The 16,614-nt window shown below is 36.2% G+C and overlaps 3 protein-coding genes across 3 annotated transcripts in view; 2 read left to right on the top strand and 1 right to left on the bottom strand.

The window, feature by feature from the left end:
- Positions 1 to 1,904: 1,904 nt before the first annotated feature.
- exosc7 (exosome component 7) lies at positions 1,905 to 8,649 on the top strand. The gene is made up of 8 exons (XM_030148255.1): positions 1,905 to 2,014; positions 2,173 to 2,274; positions 2,487 to 2,581; positions 3,308 to 3,473; positions 3,605 to 3,675; positions 4,775 to 4,898; positions 6,580 to 6,735; positions 8,496 to 8,649. Exons 1-8 carry the CDS (start codon positions 1,958 to 1,960, stop codon positions 8,598 to 8,600), a joined length of 876 nt encoding a protein of 291 aa, XP_030004115.1. The 5' UTR covers positions 1,905 to 1,957; the 3' UTR covers positions 8,601 to 8,649.
- Positions 8,650 to 10,892: 2,243 nt separating this feature from the next.
- Positions 10,893 to 15,517, top strand: LOC115428980 (tetranectin-like). Its single transcript, XM_030148262.1, has 3 exons — positions 10,893 to 11,163; positions 12,385 to 12,483; positions 13,587 to 15,517. The coding sequence occupies exons 1-3, from the start codon at positions 11,067 to 11,069 to the stop codon at positions 13,991 to 13,993; spliced, it is 603 nt and encodes a 200-aa protein (XP_030004122.1). The 5' UTR covers positions 10,893 to 11,066; the 3' UTR covers positions 13,994 to 15,517.
- Positions 13,302 to 16,614, bottom strand: part of cdcp1b (CUB domain containing protein 1b) — a 29,512-nt gene continuing 26,199 nt past the window's right edge. Inside the window, exon 13 of the mRNA XM_030148243.1 lies at positions 13,302 to 16,282. Within this exon, the coding sequence (XP_030004103.1) occupies positions 15,778 to 16,282 (505 nt within the window). The 3' untranslated portion in view covers positions 13,302 to 15,777. The remainder of the gene's footprint in view (positions 16,283 to 16,614) is intronic.

Here is a 16,614-nt window from a genome sequence, read left to right as displayed (position 1 = left end):
AATAAAGGAAGGTTCGCACAACCAGTGAGCTCCCAAACCATTTATTAGTGACGTTTCGGGCCGACGCCCTTCATCAGACCTCAGCCCGAAATGTCACTAATAAATGATTTGGGAGCTCACTGGTTGTGCGAACCTTCCTTTATTTTTTCACATTCTACTTTTTTGGGATCCTGCACACCTCTAATTTTGGATGTGCGTGTTGTTCACCTTTTTACAAAACAAAATAAAACAATAAATAAAAAAAACAACAACAAAAAAACACTTTAATACACATGTTTAAGATATGTGTTTACTGTGCATGTGACAAACCAGCACCATATTCTCCCATCTATATACTGTAACACCCCGGAGAGTTCCACTCAAGGATGAAGCCAGTAGTGACGTTCAGAAGGTTTATTAATCACTCACAGGACAATCGGAAAAACGGTCCTCAGGTACATCAGTATCTACACACACCTCTACTTCCGCATCCTCAGCCTCTCAGCCCCCCCTTAGTCTCTCTCTCTAACTCCGCCCATCATCAGTCACAACCGCCTGAACCAAAACAGTGCAACTAAACAGCAGAACACAATGAACATAAATAACCCATATTGGTTAACTATTACAGATTATCACAATACATTAAATCTCACTGAACCCTTTGCACTAAACAAAATAAAACAATAAATAAAAAAAACAAAACAAACTTTGATACACATGTTTAAGATCTTATTTATTGTTTTAGGTGGCCATTAGCTCAGAATACAGAGATTTATATGTATAGATATACTGGGGGAAAATTATCACAAATAGGAAGCATTTGACAATTTTGCTTAAAAATCAGTGTAGCCTATTGCTACCCTATTTGGTGACATATTTTAAGCCAGTTTCACCCCTGTATGATGGATGTGATATGCTTCAAAATTCAGCATATTCTCTGATTTACATTTTTTTTTTTTTTTTTTTTTTTCATATTACATTCAGTATTTAACTGTAGTAAGTCATATACTGAACTACTGTGTTGCACCATAAGTGCTAAGATGTAAAAGTGTAATTTTCTATTTTGTCATAATTTAGGATTTTTAGGCACAAGACAAGATGGACCTCTAGAATAGTTTCAGGCCTCTTTGGTATGGATTTTACAACTCTGTCCAGTGAATCATATTCCTGTCATTTGGTGTTGATGATGGAGAAAAACAGTGCTATCGATCCAAAACATCTCACAGATGTTCACATGAGCTGCGATCTGGTGACTGGAACCCATCAAACCAGTGCTATCAAGTTTGTCTTCTTATGTGTCACCAAACTGTACCTGACAGACCAAACCCGGGGACTTTTAACCCATGTTCATCTGTGCCTTTTGGAGTTTGGAGTCAGAGTCAGAACCAGGGTCTACTACATCTGCACCAGTGGTCTATAATCCACAGTCACTGGATGAGATGAGAATTCTGTGCAGACATTGCAGAATTCTCATCTGATCCAGATGATGAGAGTTGATGAGGTTTGTACAAAGACTCAGGATCCAGAATGTTTTGTTTGTACAGTAATGGGTCGTTTTTACTATTTAAAGTCCTGATCAGTGATTGAAACTGGCTGCTCTGGCTGGATGTGGTTGGATATCCTCCTGGGATTTTTATGGCATGTTAAAAAAAATAAAAAATAAAAAAATAAAAATCCGAGATATACTGATGAGCTAAAACTGGTAAATTCTGATTTTGAACTATAATTATTTTAATGATGTTAAAAGTAAACATCGGTTTGTTTAACAGAATATACTGGCTAACTTTTTTCTTTTTTTTTATTAAAAAAAATGATCTCACCTAAATAGAGCCTGTCAAACGCCCATACTGTAGGTGGCAGTGTGATGGTTTGTATTATTGATCACCAAAAAAAAAAAAAAAAAAGACCAACGAAGAAGAAGAAGACTATTACGTAGAAGAAGAGCGACGTAAACACATGCTTGTCGAGTGCTGACATTATGGCAACGGTACAAGTTAGCGAGGCTGAAAAAGTGTACATTTTACACGGTATACGGGTAAGTTGTAGTAACTTTATTTTATTCACAGAGTCATTTTAGCTAAACACTTGAAAATGCAACGGATATTATTTATCTGTGTTGTATTGCAGCCGAAAGCTAGCTGCGATGCTAGCACTTGGTAACTCTAATGTTGACAAGTTTGTTTTTCTCCTCAGGATGATTTGAGAGTGGATGGAAGAGGCTGTGAAGACTACAGACACATGGAGACAGAGACTGATGTGGTGTCCAACACAGACGGTTCAGCCAAAGTCACACTGGTAATGTTTTTATCCAGGATCTGAAGCTAATGAGCATTTCATTTAAAAACCCTCAGTCCTTTATCATCCAGTTAGCAGCTCCTTGTTCTTCATATGTAGTATATCTGTTGTTATTAATTAATGTAGTTGCTCTTATCGCTTGTTCTTCTTCATTTGTACAGTTTCTTAGGCTGAATGAATAATACTGTATTTTGACTTATGTGTATTTTCAGGGGCACACAGCAGTTCTAGTCGGGATTAAGGCAGAAATCAGAAAACCAAGACCCATGTTACCAGATGAAGGCTATTTGGAGTTCTTTGTCGACTGGTAAATTTAATAAAGCAACAGGATGCCTTTTATCCTATGGTGGAAAGTTATTAAGTACATTTACTCAAATGTAAATTTGAGGTGTTTGCACTTTGCTTGAATATTTGCCATCAGTATCATGCGACTTCATACATTTACTCCACTACATCTCAGAGATACAATAAACACAGTTTTCTCTTTCTACTCATTCAGAATACTCTGGGATTAGATGGAATGCACTGTCACAAGTACCAGTTATGATATGAATTAAAAAATAGTTGACAGGAGCAATTACTGCACAATGTCTATTTGTACTTTTCATATTTCAGGTTAATTTACTGGTAATACTAATACTTAAGTTATGGATCTGGTAACATTTGTTGTCATTTCCTCATCACTGCCTTTTCTATGTATTTTAACTAAAAATCATATAAATAAATGGCAAAATAAAAAGATCAAGTGTTGAAGCACACAAAGAACAACAAAATGAAATTGCAACAATAAAAGCATCTATAAAAACAACAGTTTTTGGTCATTTTTAGAAAATGCCTTTGCCACCAGGAGGTAGTATTGTGTCATCTCTCCCAACTAAGATGCATCATAACACCATAAACTTGGTTATGTCATATTTGATAGGTCATCCTAATTCACCTCTTCAGTTCATTACCGCTGGCTTCTGAATTTAAAATCAGTGGCTGATTCTGTTATTGACTCAATCCTCATCTTGTTGTCATCTTCTTTCACTAGTTCAGCGAATGCTACTCCTGAATTTGAGGGCCGAGGAGGTGAGGAGTTGGGGACAGAGCTGAGTAACACTCTCTACAAAGTCTTCAACAACAAACACAGTGTGGATCTGAAGAGCCTCTGTATCAGTGCAGGAGAACATTGCTGGGTCCTCTATGTGGATGTTCTTGTGAGTCATTTTGTCAAAGTATTTTGCTGAAATAATGTTAGCATTTTTGTATTTATTTATTCTTATTTTTCTGCTTTGAAAACCTGTTTGGTCTTTTTAAGGTGAAATATCAAACTGACATGTTTTCACAGCTCCTACAATGTGATGGAAACCTGTATGATGCCATCTCCATAGCCATCAAAGCAGCTCTATTTAACACAAAGTAAGTCACTTTTTTTATTATTATTGATTGCATCATCTTGTAACTTCTGTCTCAGCTGTTGATAATCTTTTTGGAGTCTTCATATAAAAAACTACACATATTTTAAAAGAAGAAAAGAAGTTAAGTGAAGTTTCAAATCTTGAATATTATCAGTGTCAGGCGGAAACCTCTTATGTCCAAAATGGTCATTTTTCAGGAAACTGGAAAAATGATGTATATTCTAAATAAATTACTGGAATTAAGAGATGTAGTCACAAGCTATTTTCAACACTTTTCATTGGTTGAATATTTCTAAAACTGCCAGGCCAGCATGAAGACTGACCAAGAGAATTGTTTAATGACAAAAAGAAAGACCAAAAATGTTTCCACCCAACAGCGATAATATGCAAGATCTGAATTTCACTTAACTTTTCAGCTCTTTTTTAACACCAAGTCACATTTTTTGTTTATTTATTGTATCGTCTAGTAGCTTCTGTCTCAGCTGTTGCTAATCTTTTTGGAGTCTTCACTTAAAAAACTACACATATTTAAAAGAAAAAAAAAGTTTAATGAAGTTCAGATCTTGCATATTATCGCTGTTGGGCGGAAACCTCAAAAGTCCATTTTTGGTTTTCTTTTTATTGTCATAAAACGATTCTATTGGTCAGTCTTCATGTTGTCCTGGCGGTTTTAGAAATATTTAACCAATGAAAAGTGTTGAAAATGGCTTGTGACTACATCTCTTAACTCCATTAATTTATTTAGAATATACATCGTTTTTCCAGGTTCCTGAATAATAACCATTGTGGACATAAGAGGTTTCCACCAGATAGTGAGGATATTATGTATAATGAAGGCAAATAAATGAAAAAGAGAAAACACTCGACACGGACAACTAGGATCACAGAATATAGGTTCACATAAACAATATCAGATTATTTCAGTCATTTCATGCAGCCAAAACTTATTTAGTCTTGAAGTCTGTTATTTTAAAGGTAAATGCACAAAATGTCCTTTAAGTATTTTTTGGGGTCTTTATGATGAGCTTTGTGAGTTCATTATGTTTGGTGTCCTGAAAAAGGACGTCACCAAAATGAGATCTTACATCTTTTAACACCAGAATCCCCCGAGTGCACATCTCAACAGACGACGAAGGAGGGAAGGAAATAGAGCTGTCAGACGATCCGTTCGACTGTATGAGACTCAACGTAGAAAATGTTCCATGTATCGTGACCTTGTGCAAGGTAAGTTCACATCCGGCGGCGTTTCCAGATGCACAGTTATTATCATATTCATCCAATGATTTTTCTCTCAGTGTAATCAGTAGCTTATAATAATGTGATCAATATGACTCCCATTATTGTATCTAGTCAAGGGTCCCTCATTTTAATTAATTTCCTGACATAATTAGAATAGTAAAATGTGTTCTCTTCTCACACAATGCCTTCCATCTTATTGTTGTGATGATGAATGAGACCCATGATCGTTGCCGTCGATAATATTAAACATTTATTAAATCCTATTCTAATTATAGGTATTTTATATTGAATGTATTAATTTATGGATTATTTAACTAATGCAGCAGCAGTTATTGCCATAATATTAAAAGAAGGATGATTTTCAAAGGTTTGCAGAAAATTTTCACAGGAGATAGTTTATTGAAAAGACAAAAGAAAAAGAACATTAGTGAGTTGATATGACAAGGATGTTGTTTAATAGGAATGTATATGAATAATCGATTAGTGAGCTGGTTAAAACTGTGAGAAGAGTCAACACATTTTTATCTACTATAGGAGATGTATGTTTTAGTTCGTAGAGATGCAGAACTAATGATTATGGTTCTGTTTCTGCCTTCTTATGTTATTTAGTCTATTATAAAAACTAGAGGTCCACCAATATGGGTTTTTCTAAGGCCGATGCCGATTTTTAAAAATTTGGTCAGCTGATGGATGGATGATATTTACAGACGATTTTTGGGCCGATATTTAAAGCTGATTTTTTTAAATGTATTTATTTTTTAAGCACATCGACCATAAAATACGATTGAAACACTATGATAATTAAATTTTTATGCAGCAATATAAATTAAATGATTAATACACTTACACATAGTACTCTTAACATTTACTGAATTTCAAGTGCTGCCCACACGGGTGCCTGATCAAATATCTTATAACATTTTTTCTACTGATCAAATATTGGCTTTTAAAAAAAATTAAGGCCAATATTGTAAAAAATCAATATAATGGCCAGCTGATATATTGGTCTGCCTCTAATAAAAGCTATTAAAATGTAATGATAACAGTGACATCATGACTCATTAAGAAATCAACATAACTGGGTTGATTGTTTGACTGAAATTGACAAAAAGTAGTTATGATTTCCATCCCATACAAGGAAATGACTGATGCTGAAAATGATATGGTAGTAGTGATGGAAACACGGCATTCTTTTTAGGTTGATCCAGGTGTATTTAAATAGAAACAGTTATTGTGCTTGTGGTAAACTTAAATAACTATGTCATAATTGTGACAGGTCTCATTATAACTCATGTTCTGAGAGTTGACTATTACAGCCTTTATTTTATTTATTAACAGCTACAGGTTTGTTTTCACGAATACATTTATATTTGAGTCCAAAAATACTTCTTCCATACATCATTGAAAATATGTCTAGACGTTTTTTAAACAGTGGTTTGATACAAAAATGATAAATAATAATCTCATACGTTTTCTGATTTTAAACATTTATACCTATTTGTTCTCTTAGTTATGAATTGTGTACAAAATAAGATAATTTTAAGCCTCATCTATGCTTCAACAATGAACACTTTAACATTTCCCATCTGCTGATACTCAAAAGTAACTGTTTCCAGTAAAACAGACTGTGTAATTGTTCACCTGTTGTGTTTTTCTTTATCTGTAGGTGGGCCACAGGCATGTGGTGGATGCGACTCTGCAGGAGAAAGCCTGCTCGGTGGCCAGCCTCATCATTTCTGTCACGCACAAGGGCACCGTCACCTGCCTGAGGAAGGTGGGAGGAGGCAGCCTGGACCCAGAGAGCATCTTTGAGATGACAGAGGTGAGTAGAGTCACCCCCCACCCCACCCCCCACTGTCTGCCTCCCCTTCACCACAGATGAGACATTAGCATAATGTGACTGCACTGTATTACTTTCCATTTATCTTATATTATTTTTGTAAAGCTGTTTTTAGGTTGAATAATACATGTCAAATGGAAGCAGTTGCAGTTTTGGTGGTTTAACTATAGTTCATGTTTATCTGAAAATATATCTTCTTAAGCACTGTCTGCAGGGTTCCCACAGGGTCTTAAAAAGGCTTAAACGTCTTAGATTTACAAATCTTTGCAGCCCCCTGTGAGAAATGACGTGGAATGGTGGGAATCAAGGTGTTGGAATAAATAAATGCATTTTTCTAAATTCTAGGAGTCCATTTTTGCCAGTATGGCCATGAAATAGGCATTAAATTCTGTTCCAATTAGTCTTAAAAAGTCTTAAATTTAACCTGTAGGAACCCTGTGTCTGGTTATCAGTACAGTAAATATTACACTAAAACAAAACAGTATGTTCAATAAACCTTTATCTTCTGTAATTCTGTTAGAACTTCCTGCAAAATTACATTTTCATCCATAATTGGAAAAACAGCTTCTACCCGGATGCAGTCAGACTGCTGAACTGCTCCACCCCTTATACCCCAGCCCCCACAGACTGTTCACCACTCACCTTAACAAAGTCATGATACTGCTCAGTCACAGTCCCTCTTTATTTCATTTTTGCTCGTGCTGCTGCTACATGCACCATCACTCTAAACTGCCCTGTCACTGCATACTGTGAAATTTTGTACATATTAAGAAGTTGTTTAATTACCCCACCCCTCGAAGGGGTGCAAGGGGTATTGTTTTTGATTCATTTTGTTTGTTTCTTTGTTTATTAACACTAGCAGCAAAACTATTGATTGAATTCATACCAAATTGGGTTTATACATTCCCAGTGCCCCAGAATAGATGTAAAATTTTGGGAAAAGTAGGTAAAAGTCCAAATTTTTTATGAATTTTTAAAATCTTTTTTTTTCTCCCATGTACTTATGATGGGTGAAATTTCAGATGTCTATTAAAACATCAATTTTGTTTCAGTTTACTTCAAACTTGGCACATATATAGAGATAACTGATATGCTGACAACACTGTACACCCAGACATGATGACATCAGCTGGATCGATGCCAAAATAAGCTACAGTATGTATGAGGGGCGGGGTTTGTTGTGTTTGACACCACTTGTTTTTGTTTTTTTTTATTTTGTTTGCGCATATTATGGTCGTTTTTATTCTACGCTATTTACCTTTTATATTTTTATCCTTTTATCTTCCATGCTATAAAACTGAGGCCTGAGTGACTATTTTTCGTTCTATCATGTACCATTGATTGAATAATGATAAAGCTGAGTCTGAGTCAGTGATAACTATAGCACAGTGTGGAGTCAAGTAAAGCATTAATGTCCTCGAGGAACAATTTGGATGAAAGATACAAGAAGTATTGTCAATGCAATCAAACTTGCCTACAAAAACTATTCGCGGCTTCCATGTCACACATACTAATGTCACTGTTCATCCAATGTCACTAAATAATGGAAGAAATCAGTAGAAAAGCAAAATAAAAGAAAAGCAAAGGAAGGGGTGAGTTCAAATCATCACAGCTTTTTCCAAAACAAATCACAGAAGAAGGAGCCACCCTCAGATGTCAGTCAAACTTATTTTACCTTTTCTTCAGGAGGAGTTGCCCTATGTTAATAGAATCGTGTCTCTTTCCTTTTTTTTTGTCTCTAGGCAGGTAAACGGGTGGGAAAAGCCCTTCACACTCCACTCATGAATCTGCTGAAACAGGAGGAGAGTCTGGGAAAAACAAGACAGAAAGTAGGATTCCTCGGTTAGACTCGTGTTATATATTTACATAATTTTCTAATAAAACTTTGTAAATTCAGTGGTCTGTATGGCGTTTTATTTGCTGAAGTTCAGATATGAAATATGGTGCTTGAATGAAAAACAGAAACATAAATGGGCAGATAAAAAAAAAAAAAAAGGATTCAGTCAGTGTTTTCAGTCAAATTAATTGGAAATGGCAGCAGTTTAGGAGGAAGAACTGGAACTGGTTTTCTGGATTAAAGATTCTAAATATAGCTTAGATTTGTCCGTTATTGTTTTACTGAAGATAATTCATGTCTTGGATGAAGAACATAACTAATATTATCAAAGTAACATCTTGTTTCTGTTTTTTTTTTTTGCTTTTGCAGTTGTGGTAGATGGATTCAGATAATTAATTTTAGTAAAAGTACTATTCCCATGCCATAAAAATACTCAACAACAAGTAAGAGTTATGCCTTTTAAACCTCACTGTAGAAAATATAAGTATTATAAAAAGGTTTACTTGTGTTTTTTGTATTTGATACATTTAGACTATTTTGTAAATAATCTTTGAAATCTGGAGGTTGACACTTGTTCAGCCCCTTGAGGGTTTTTGGGAATCATCCATCACAATTTTTAACCAACATGTATTTAAAGCTGTAAAGCCCGAACCATTGAATCATCAACAGAAAATTCCATCTCTTTGAAACTGGAGCCTTTATTGGTCCTTCTGAACAACCCCATTTTTTGTTTTTTTTCAAATATCAATTTCCATGCATGAGTTTCAATTTTGTATCATATTTGATACATCAGGCCTCAATACTCATATAATTATTTTTGAACAAATAAAAACATAATGTAACACAAACATGTCTAACAAATTGGTAATTCCTTTTCAAAAGTGGCAAAGTTCTGCCTCCTTCCTCATTAATGACAATTTTGTAGTGTCACTGGAAGGGCCTCTGGTGAATAAATTCCTCCCCCCTGGTGGATTATCTGTGTATTGCATGTATCTAATTGTATACATCGGGTTTTTCAAGAAAAAAATATCACACTGATCATGTAGAGGGCTTCAAAACTCCTGTATCAAATATGAAACGTTTGGTGTTATAGGGTTAAGTATGTTTTTTACTATGTGAAAATTAAATAATTTTACTAATATACATGTTTACGGTTGAGCTCATTTTAACTACATATTGTTTGTAGTTTGCAATACATCATATTCTGTAAAATAATCATATAATTACAGTGTTGCTGACCTGTGAGAACCATGTATTTCCAAAAAAAGAAAAATCAAGAATATTTTTCTCTGCCCATGAAGGAACATTTCATTATTAAGTTCATCCCAGACATTGAAAATCAACACATTTGGAGCGGAGTAGTTTTCACAGGACAAGACAGGGTCAAAAACCTGCAAACTGAAAACTAACTAAAGCTGTCGGACAAATGCAATGGAGTAAAATGTACATTATTTGCCCCTGAGAGTGTAGTAGTGTAATATAAATATAAAGCTGCAGAAAATGTAGATAATCGAGTAAATGAACAAGTACCTCTAATTCCACTACTGTTCTTTTGAGTCAGACATGAAGTTAGTGCAGGAAAGGCCAGTCTTTCTGTGTCTTTTTGTCCTTGCCACGTGTCAGTTGAGGATTGTAAAGTCAAAGTCTTACTGAAGGACCAGATGTGACTCTGGATCGGTTCCACTCTTCCCTCAGACTGTTGTTGGGTGTGTTCACTGACTGAGCCCAGACAGGTCCAAAACAAACTGCTCTTCATAGCCAGTCACAATAAATCTGAAAAAAAAAAACAAGAAAATTATTATATGGTAAAAAAAAACAATAATAATAATAATAAATTGAACGCATCTTTTAACAAGTTAAAATCTTGCAGGTGCATCATCAGATAATTTAGAGGTATTATAGGTTGTGATTGATGTGTTTGCTATTGCCATCATCCCCTTCTGCCAGAAATACCTGGAAATATTCAAGCCTTTCCAACTGAAGCAGCCCTTAATGACTTCCAACCTAAGTTTTGGCCAACATTTAGGAAAGAAAAGTCTTATTCTGCCATTTGTTTTTTAAGCTTCGGGCCAAGACATAAACTGTAACCAAATTGTTTAGGCCTTGATGCAACAGATGAGTCAGTGTTTGTTTTGTTTTTTCATAAACTTGGATTAAAGCTGCAGAGGTTTGTGTCATAACTACCTGAGGTTCACACTGTCTGGCCTCATCTGCCAGCCTCCACCTGCTTTCCAGGCCTGGTGCTGTTTAACAGTCCGACTCCACGTGTCCTCCGAGTGTCTGGAGCCAGATGAGACGCACACCATCCACTCCGGCTCCTGAGGTTGGATTGTTATTCCTGCAAATGGCAGTTTTGGACTTGAGTATTTTTCCCAGTTCTCACAGATGAAAGGGAGGGTGTGAGAAAGCCAGAGAGCGAGGAGGAGATAAATTGCGAGCTTCCACGTTGAATCCATCTCATTGAAAAGTTCCAAGCATGGAGTACAGAGGTGTTTGTGTGCTGCTGGGAGTATTACTACTGGTGAACTGGTCTGTGCAGCAGGCGCCACCGAGGAGGAAACCTGTGAAAAAAGGTAACATCTCACACAACCAGGAGGAATCACAGATCATTTACATATATACATATGTTTTATCAAATCTTATATTTTTACCTATATCCTTATGCAACACTTTGCATTGTTGTAAATGTGCTACATAAATAAACTTCACCTACATATCTGTGACTGAGCAAATTGAATTTCTTTGTGCTAAACCTCCTTAAAACAAATAATAATATGTCATCATCATACTCATTTATTATTCTTGCAGTCAAAACTATTCAAACTCTATGATATGGTAATTTTTTACACTGCTCAACTACTGTATAAAGCCAATAAAAATCAACTACCAGCCAACATACAAAAACTATTTGCCCATAGAGAGGGTGGCTATAACCTGAGGAGATGTGGGAATTTCAAAGTCCCAGCAGTCAGGACATCCAGGAAAAGTTTGTGTGTGTCAGTGTGTGGGGTCAAGCTTTGGAATAGGTTGGGGGTAGACCTCAGGCAATGTCCAAACATTCAAAAATTTAAAAAAATGTACAAAGAAATGTTTTTTTCACAATATCTGGCTCAAGGAAGGGTGCGATCATTATTTGGATTGTCAGGTTGTTTTATTGTATGTGTGCTGGTGTATAAACATGGGGGTGCAGATGTGTGTTGGTGTACAGCTGTAGATATAAATTGGTGTGTATGTATGTATGTATATGTGTATGTGACTGTATGTGTGTACAGGTTTGTAGGGGTGTGTTTATGGATAATCACAATCTTATGTTGTATATCAAGTGATTAAGCACTAACAGTCTGAGGACTGGAATCGGGGGTTTGGACTGGATAAGCAGTGGCTTCTTCCTACTCCTGTTCAGGCACAACAGTTGTTCTTTTTTTTCTGTTATTTGATTTCTTATTTCTGTATTTCTATTATTTGATTTTTTTGTGTATTTTTTTTTTCTTCTATATGTTTGGTATTATGTCTGTGTCTGAAATAAACTAAACAAAAAAAACTAAGCTAAATAAATGTGATTTTTTTTATTTTTTTTTTAATTACCGATCATGCACACATTACCATTAGTCTTTTTTTTTTTTAATTATCAATCATGCACACATTACCATTAGTCTTTTTTTTTAATTATCAATCATGCACACATTACCATTAGTCTTATTATTTATTTATTTTTTTTTTAATTATCGATCATGCACACATTACCTTTAGTCTTACCCTTTCTGCATTTGTTTCTCTGGTGATGTTGTAAAAAGAGACAACAAAGGATGCTGCCATTGAAGACCTGCAGAAACAGATCAATGACATAGTCCAGGAGCTCAACCTACTGAAGGAGCAGCAGGCCCTGCAGACAGGTAACACACACTGTTAAAATGAAGCTGTTTTTCACCAAAGTGTCTCAATTAGCACCAGATTAAAAAGTTAATAACCCAATGGGATAAAAACCAATGTACATAAGTAGTGAAACTAATACAACTTTGTAACTGAAGCAAACTCCTCTGATTTGTACACTTTAATGTCAATAACTGTGCCTGATAGAAGAATTATGTTAAAACTCCATAGGCCTAATTAAATAAAACTAAATGCATTTATTCTCTTTGCCTAACAGCGCACCAGCCTCTTCATAGATTTATTAACAGTACTGCTCTAGTGTTAGAGAAAAGACATTTCAGTGCCATTTTTATGGCTAACATCAAGTCTAGAACTAGCAGTGAAACTTTAAAAAACATGAAATTGCAAAAAAACAAAACAAAAAAAAAACCTATGAATAAAACAAGAATTAAAATGAAAAACAATTGGACGTCAAATGTTAATTGCTCATAATGTATCCATTTTTTTTGTTTGTTTTTCAGTTTTTATAAATCAAATGCAGCTATTATAAAGACTTTCCTCATAATGAAAAAGTACAACTATAAAAACTTAAAAACTAAATAAACCAAAAATGTACTAGTTTTAGTTTTACTCATAAAACTGATATTAAACAGAATCCCAACAATAAACAAAGAGACGACATAAAACTAAATTTAATCAAGATGTAAAACTATAAAAACTCAGTGACAATGAGGAACAATTTACTTCATTTCTATTTTTGCACTTTTGTTCAGCTTCCTAAATTTATATTTAGGATGGAGGTTTCCCTCTCATAAAAATAAAGACAGATGGGTTACATGCGCAGGCTTTGAAACACCATGTTTTAATCTGGAAAACACATGGTAAACCCTCATCTGACCTCATGTACAAAAACACAAAATGATATCCAGTTGTTCCTGTAAACCCCCCCCCCCCCCCAAACAAAACATCTTCAAAGCACCTTTTTCAACACATCAATCATGATCACAGAGCATCTCGTATTTATATCCTGTCTTTAAACTGCTATAGGATTCTTTTTTTATCCTCAGAAGGAGTAGTAGTGTAATGTCTGTGAGGATGACACCGTCCCTGCTGTTTTCCTCTTCAGTTTGTTTAAAAGGCATCAAAGTCCACGACAAGTGTTTCCTGGCCGACCCTGTGAAGAAACGTTATCACACCGCCAGCGAGGACTGCAATGCTCTGGGCGGCGTCCTCAGCACGCCCACATCCAGCGACGAGAACAACCAGCTCAGAGACTACGTCCGCCAGAGCATCGGTCCAGACGAGCAGGTCTGGCTGGGCATCAATGACATGGTAACCGAGGGCGCCTGGGTGGACCACATGGGCTCCACCATTACATATAAGAACTGGGACACGTCCAACTACCGGTCCCCTCAACCAGACGGTGGAATGTCCCAGAACTGTGGCGTCCTCTCCGCAGCTTCCAACGGGAAGTGGTTTGATGAGGTCTGTCGTGAGGAAAAGGCCTCAGTCTGCCAGTTCAACATCGTCTGAGCACATTTAACTCCTGCCATAGTTGTAGCTGCTTTGTGTTTGTACTCATGCTGCAATGCCACTTTCCCTCCTCTGTAAAGGGGTGTTTTTAAGCCAGTGGTTCTCAACTGGAAGCAAATCCTGATGTTAAAGACACAATCAGTTGGATAAGAAATAGATGACGATGTTTTTTTAGACAGAATTGAATCGGTGATATATGATTTGCAGCATTCCTTGTGGTCAAAGTCAAACCAAGAAAATTTTGGTCAAGAATAAGCAAGAGGTAGCAAGACATGCAAAGGAATCAGCATCGTCTGCATTTGTTTTTATAGAAATACACATTTTCTCTTTAAAAGCTTCAAGATCATATATTTTTCCAACATATTTTATTTGATAAATAATACTAAAGGTCTGTGTAGGTGCTGGCACCTTTCACAAATATATAAACTGGGTGTAATTTTCCTAAAATGCTGCGAATCCACAACCCTATAACAGATGAGTCTGGTTGAAAACTACTGGTTTAAACGCCGACATCTTTTTCTCATCTACTGTATTTTACCGACAAGACTCAAATGACAATGTAAAATCTTTAAAACTTCACTCAATCTTAAGCATCGCTTTAAGATATCATTTAAGTTTGCTTGTCTTGTAGTCTAACCCGATGTAACCTGGAAATGTCATTAATAAACTATCAAATCCATCATTTCTATATTATTTAATTTGGAAAACACTCAACACTAAAAGAGAAAATCATGGACATTTAGGAAATTTATACTCCACTGTATTTCACAGGAAAATATACTTTTTACTCTGGTGGCTTTAGTTCCTTTAGTTAAAGTTTTTCTTCCCCTTCCTGCCTGTTTTTGTTTAAGATACACTTAAGGATGAATTGTTCCTTTATGGGTTTCTTAAGATAAACTATTCAAAAACCCTTGGATGAGCTGGAAAATACATTGAGAAAAGCTGAAAATTTTTTCTGAGCTCACGAAAAATTGAGTTCTCACAGGTCAGCAGCAATGACCTTCTAAAATATGATGCATTGCTGTTAATTAAACAACCAACAGTTTCTAAAATAGTTCAAATGAGCCCAATCTTCATCACCTACTGCAGTAAAATGAGTCCAAAACATCATATATAAACAGTAAAACATTGAGCTCATTTTCTTGCACAATAACCAACCTGAAGTGGAGGATTTTCACAGTGTAATGTTAGTATTTTTTTCCTGCAGTCTAAGATATGAATCCTATTTCTACCACTGCAAATATACAAGCCCGGCCTCTCCTTCTTGTTGTTTTCGGCAAAACCCATTTCTTTATGGTAAACACTGGCTGTGCTCTGACGCTGTCTGCTTGTCCCTCCACACCCAAACAGTTTTTCCATGGCTTGAATTCATGTGGTTGAAATGTTTTTCACTGTCCAGGATGTGAAAGGTCAGCATCTTAGTGTAAGAGGAGATGTCACTGCTTCACTGCACGAAGGAACCCATTCTTAAAAAATTTATTCCAATAAACTAAAATTGTATTTACAGAAGAAAGTTGTTTCTTCAAAAAAAGACTAGTAAACAATAAAAAAACACTTTTAAAAACAAACACCAGACGTTCATACTTTCTCGGTGTCCCTGCTCCTGCAAGAGCAACGACAGATTTAGAAAAAAACTAAAGAAATCATTAAAAAGACGATCACAGCTCCTACTGGTGAAGCTTCCACAGATCACATTCAGAGACTCACTGAGTTTGACTGAGGCACAATCTGGGGATACCTGGTGGCGTAACATCAGCGCATCGTACAGTTCCAGTCCTGACCCACTAAAGGGACTCCTCTGTTATCGGTGGCTGTGGTTCCATGTCGATCCCAGAGAGTCGGATCGTGTTTATCTCCCCCGTGTTCTTGAACGTGTACAGTTCATTGTCGACCATCCTGCGGTCCTGGAAGCCCAGGCTGTCCTGTCGATCGATGGGAGTGCGTGGACGTGACGGGATGAAGGTCTCAGAGGGGTCTAAGAAGGACCTGTACTGGTCCATTTCAGGTTCTGAGTCCGGTTCTTTAATGGCAGGCATCCCTGGGTCAGTGGGCCCGGTGAAGGTGTTGTACGAGTCCACCTGCAGGCCTTTGTAGTTGTCCTGAACGCTGTCTGTGTAGCTGGAGTCGCCCAGCAGGTGACCGTACACCATCATCTCATCTATGGAGGCGTAGACGTGGGACTCGTTGTCAGATCTGGCTTTGGTGAAGGTTCTGTCATTGGGACGGAAAATATTCCCTTTGCCGATGTAGATGGAGGACTCTTTGTTCATCTGGTCTTTTTTCTTTTTCCTGAAATAACAAAGAATAGGAAACAATTAACAAACACAGAAGTACAATGCATCTCTTTTTCGAAAAATATCAAAATTCAGTCATGATTGTTTAACAGAACTACTGAAAACCCATTGAATTAATATAAAAAAGAAGCACTAAACCCGATAAAAACAGATGCATGTTATTTGTCCTATGTACTAATATATAATGCATCACTTATTTGGAGATTTTGGGTCACATAACATGGAAGACACTGAAATAAACATGATTTTTGCTATAAAAAATATTCATATAAAATTAGAGCTGACAAATCTGAAATCAAATGCATTTCAGAGCAAGTGTATAGAGCA

The sequence above is a fragment of the Sphaeramia orbicularis genome, chromosome 11 (assembly GCF_902148855.1).
Source record: "Sphaeramia orbicularis chromosome 11, fSphaOr1.1, whole genome shotgun sequence".
Lineage (NCBI taxonomy): Eukaryota > Metazoa > Chordata > Actinopteri > Kurtiformes > Apogonidae > Sphaeramia > Sphaeramia orbicularis.
The sequence above is the reverse complement of the archived record's forward strand: the minus strand, read 5'-3'. Positions and strand labels throughout refer to the sequence as shown.

Coding starts and splice junctions, on each gene's coding strand:
- exosc7 (XM_030148255.1), top strand. CDS start 1,958: ATGGCAACGGTACAAGTTAGCGAGGCTGAAAAAGTGTACATTTTACAC. Junction 3,474..3,604: donor TCCTCTATGTGGATGTTCTT/GTGAGTCATTTT, acceptor ATGTTTTCACAG/CTCCTACAATGTGATGGAAA. Junction 6,736..8,495: donor GCATCTTTGAGATGACAGAG/GTGAGTAGAGTC, acceptor TTTTGTCTCTAG/GCAGGTAAACGGGTGGGAAA.
- LOC115428980 (XM_030148262.1), top strand. CDS start 11,067: ATGGAGTACAGAGGTGTTTGTGTGCTGCTGGGAGTATTACTACTGGTG. Junction 11,164..12,384: donor GAGGAAACCTGTGAAAAAAG/GTAACATCTCAC, acceptor TGTTGTAAAAAG/AGACAACAAAGGATGCTGCC. Junction 12,484..13,586: donor GCAGCAGGCCCTGCAGACAG/GTAACACACACT, acceptor TTTCCTCTTCAG/TTTGTTTAAAAGGCATCAAA.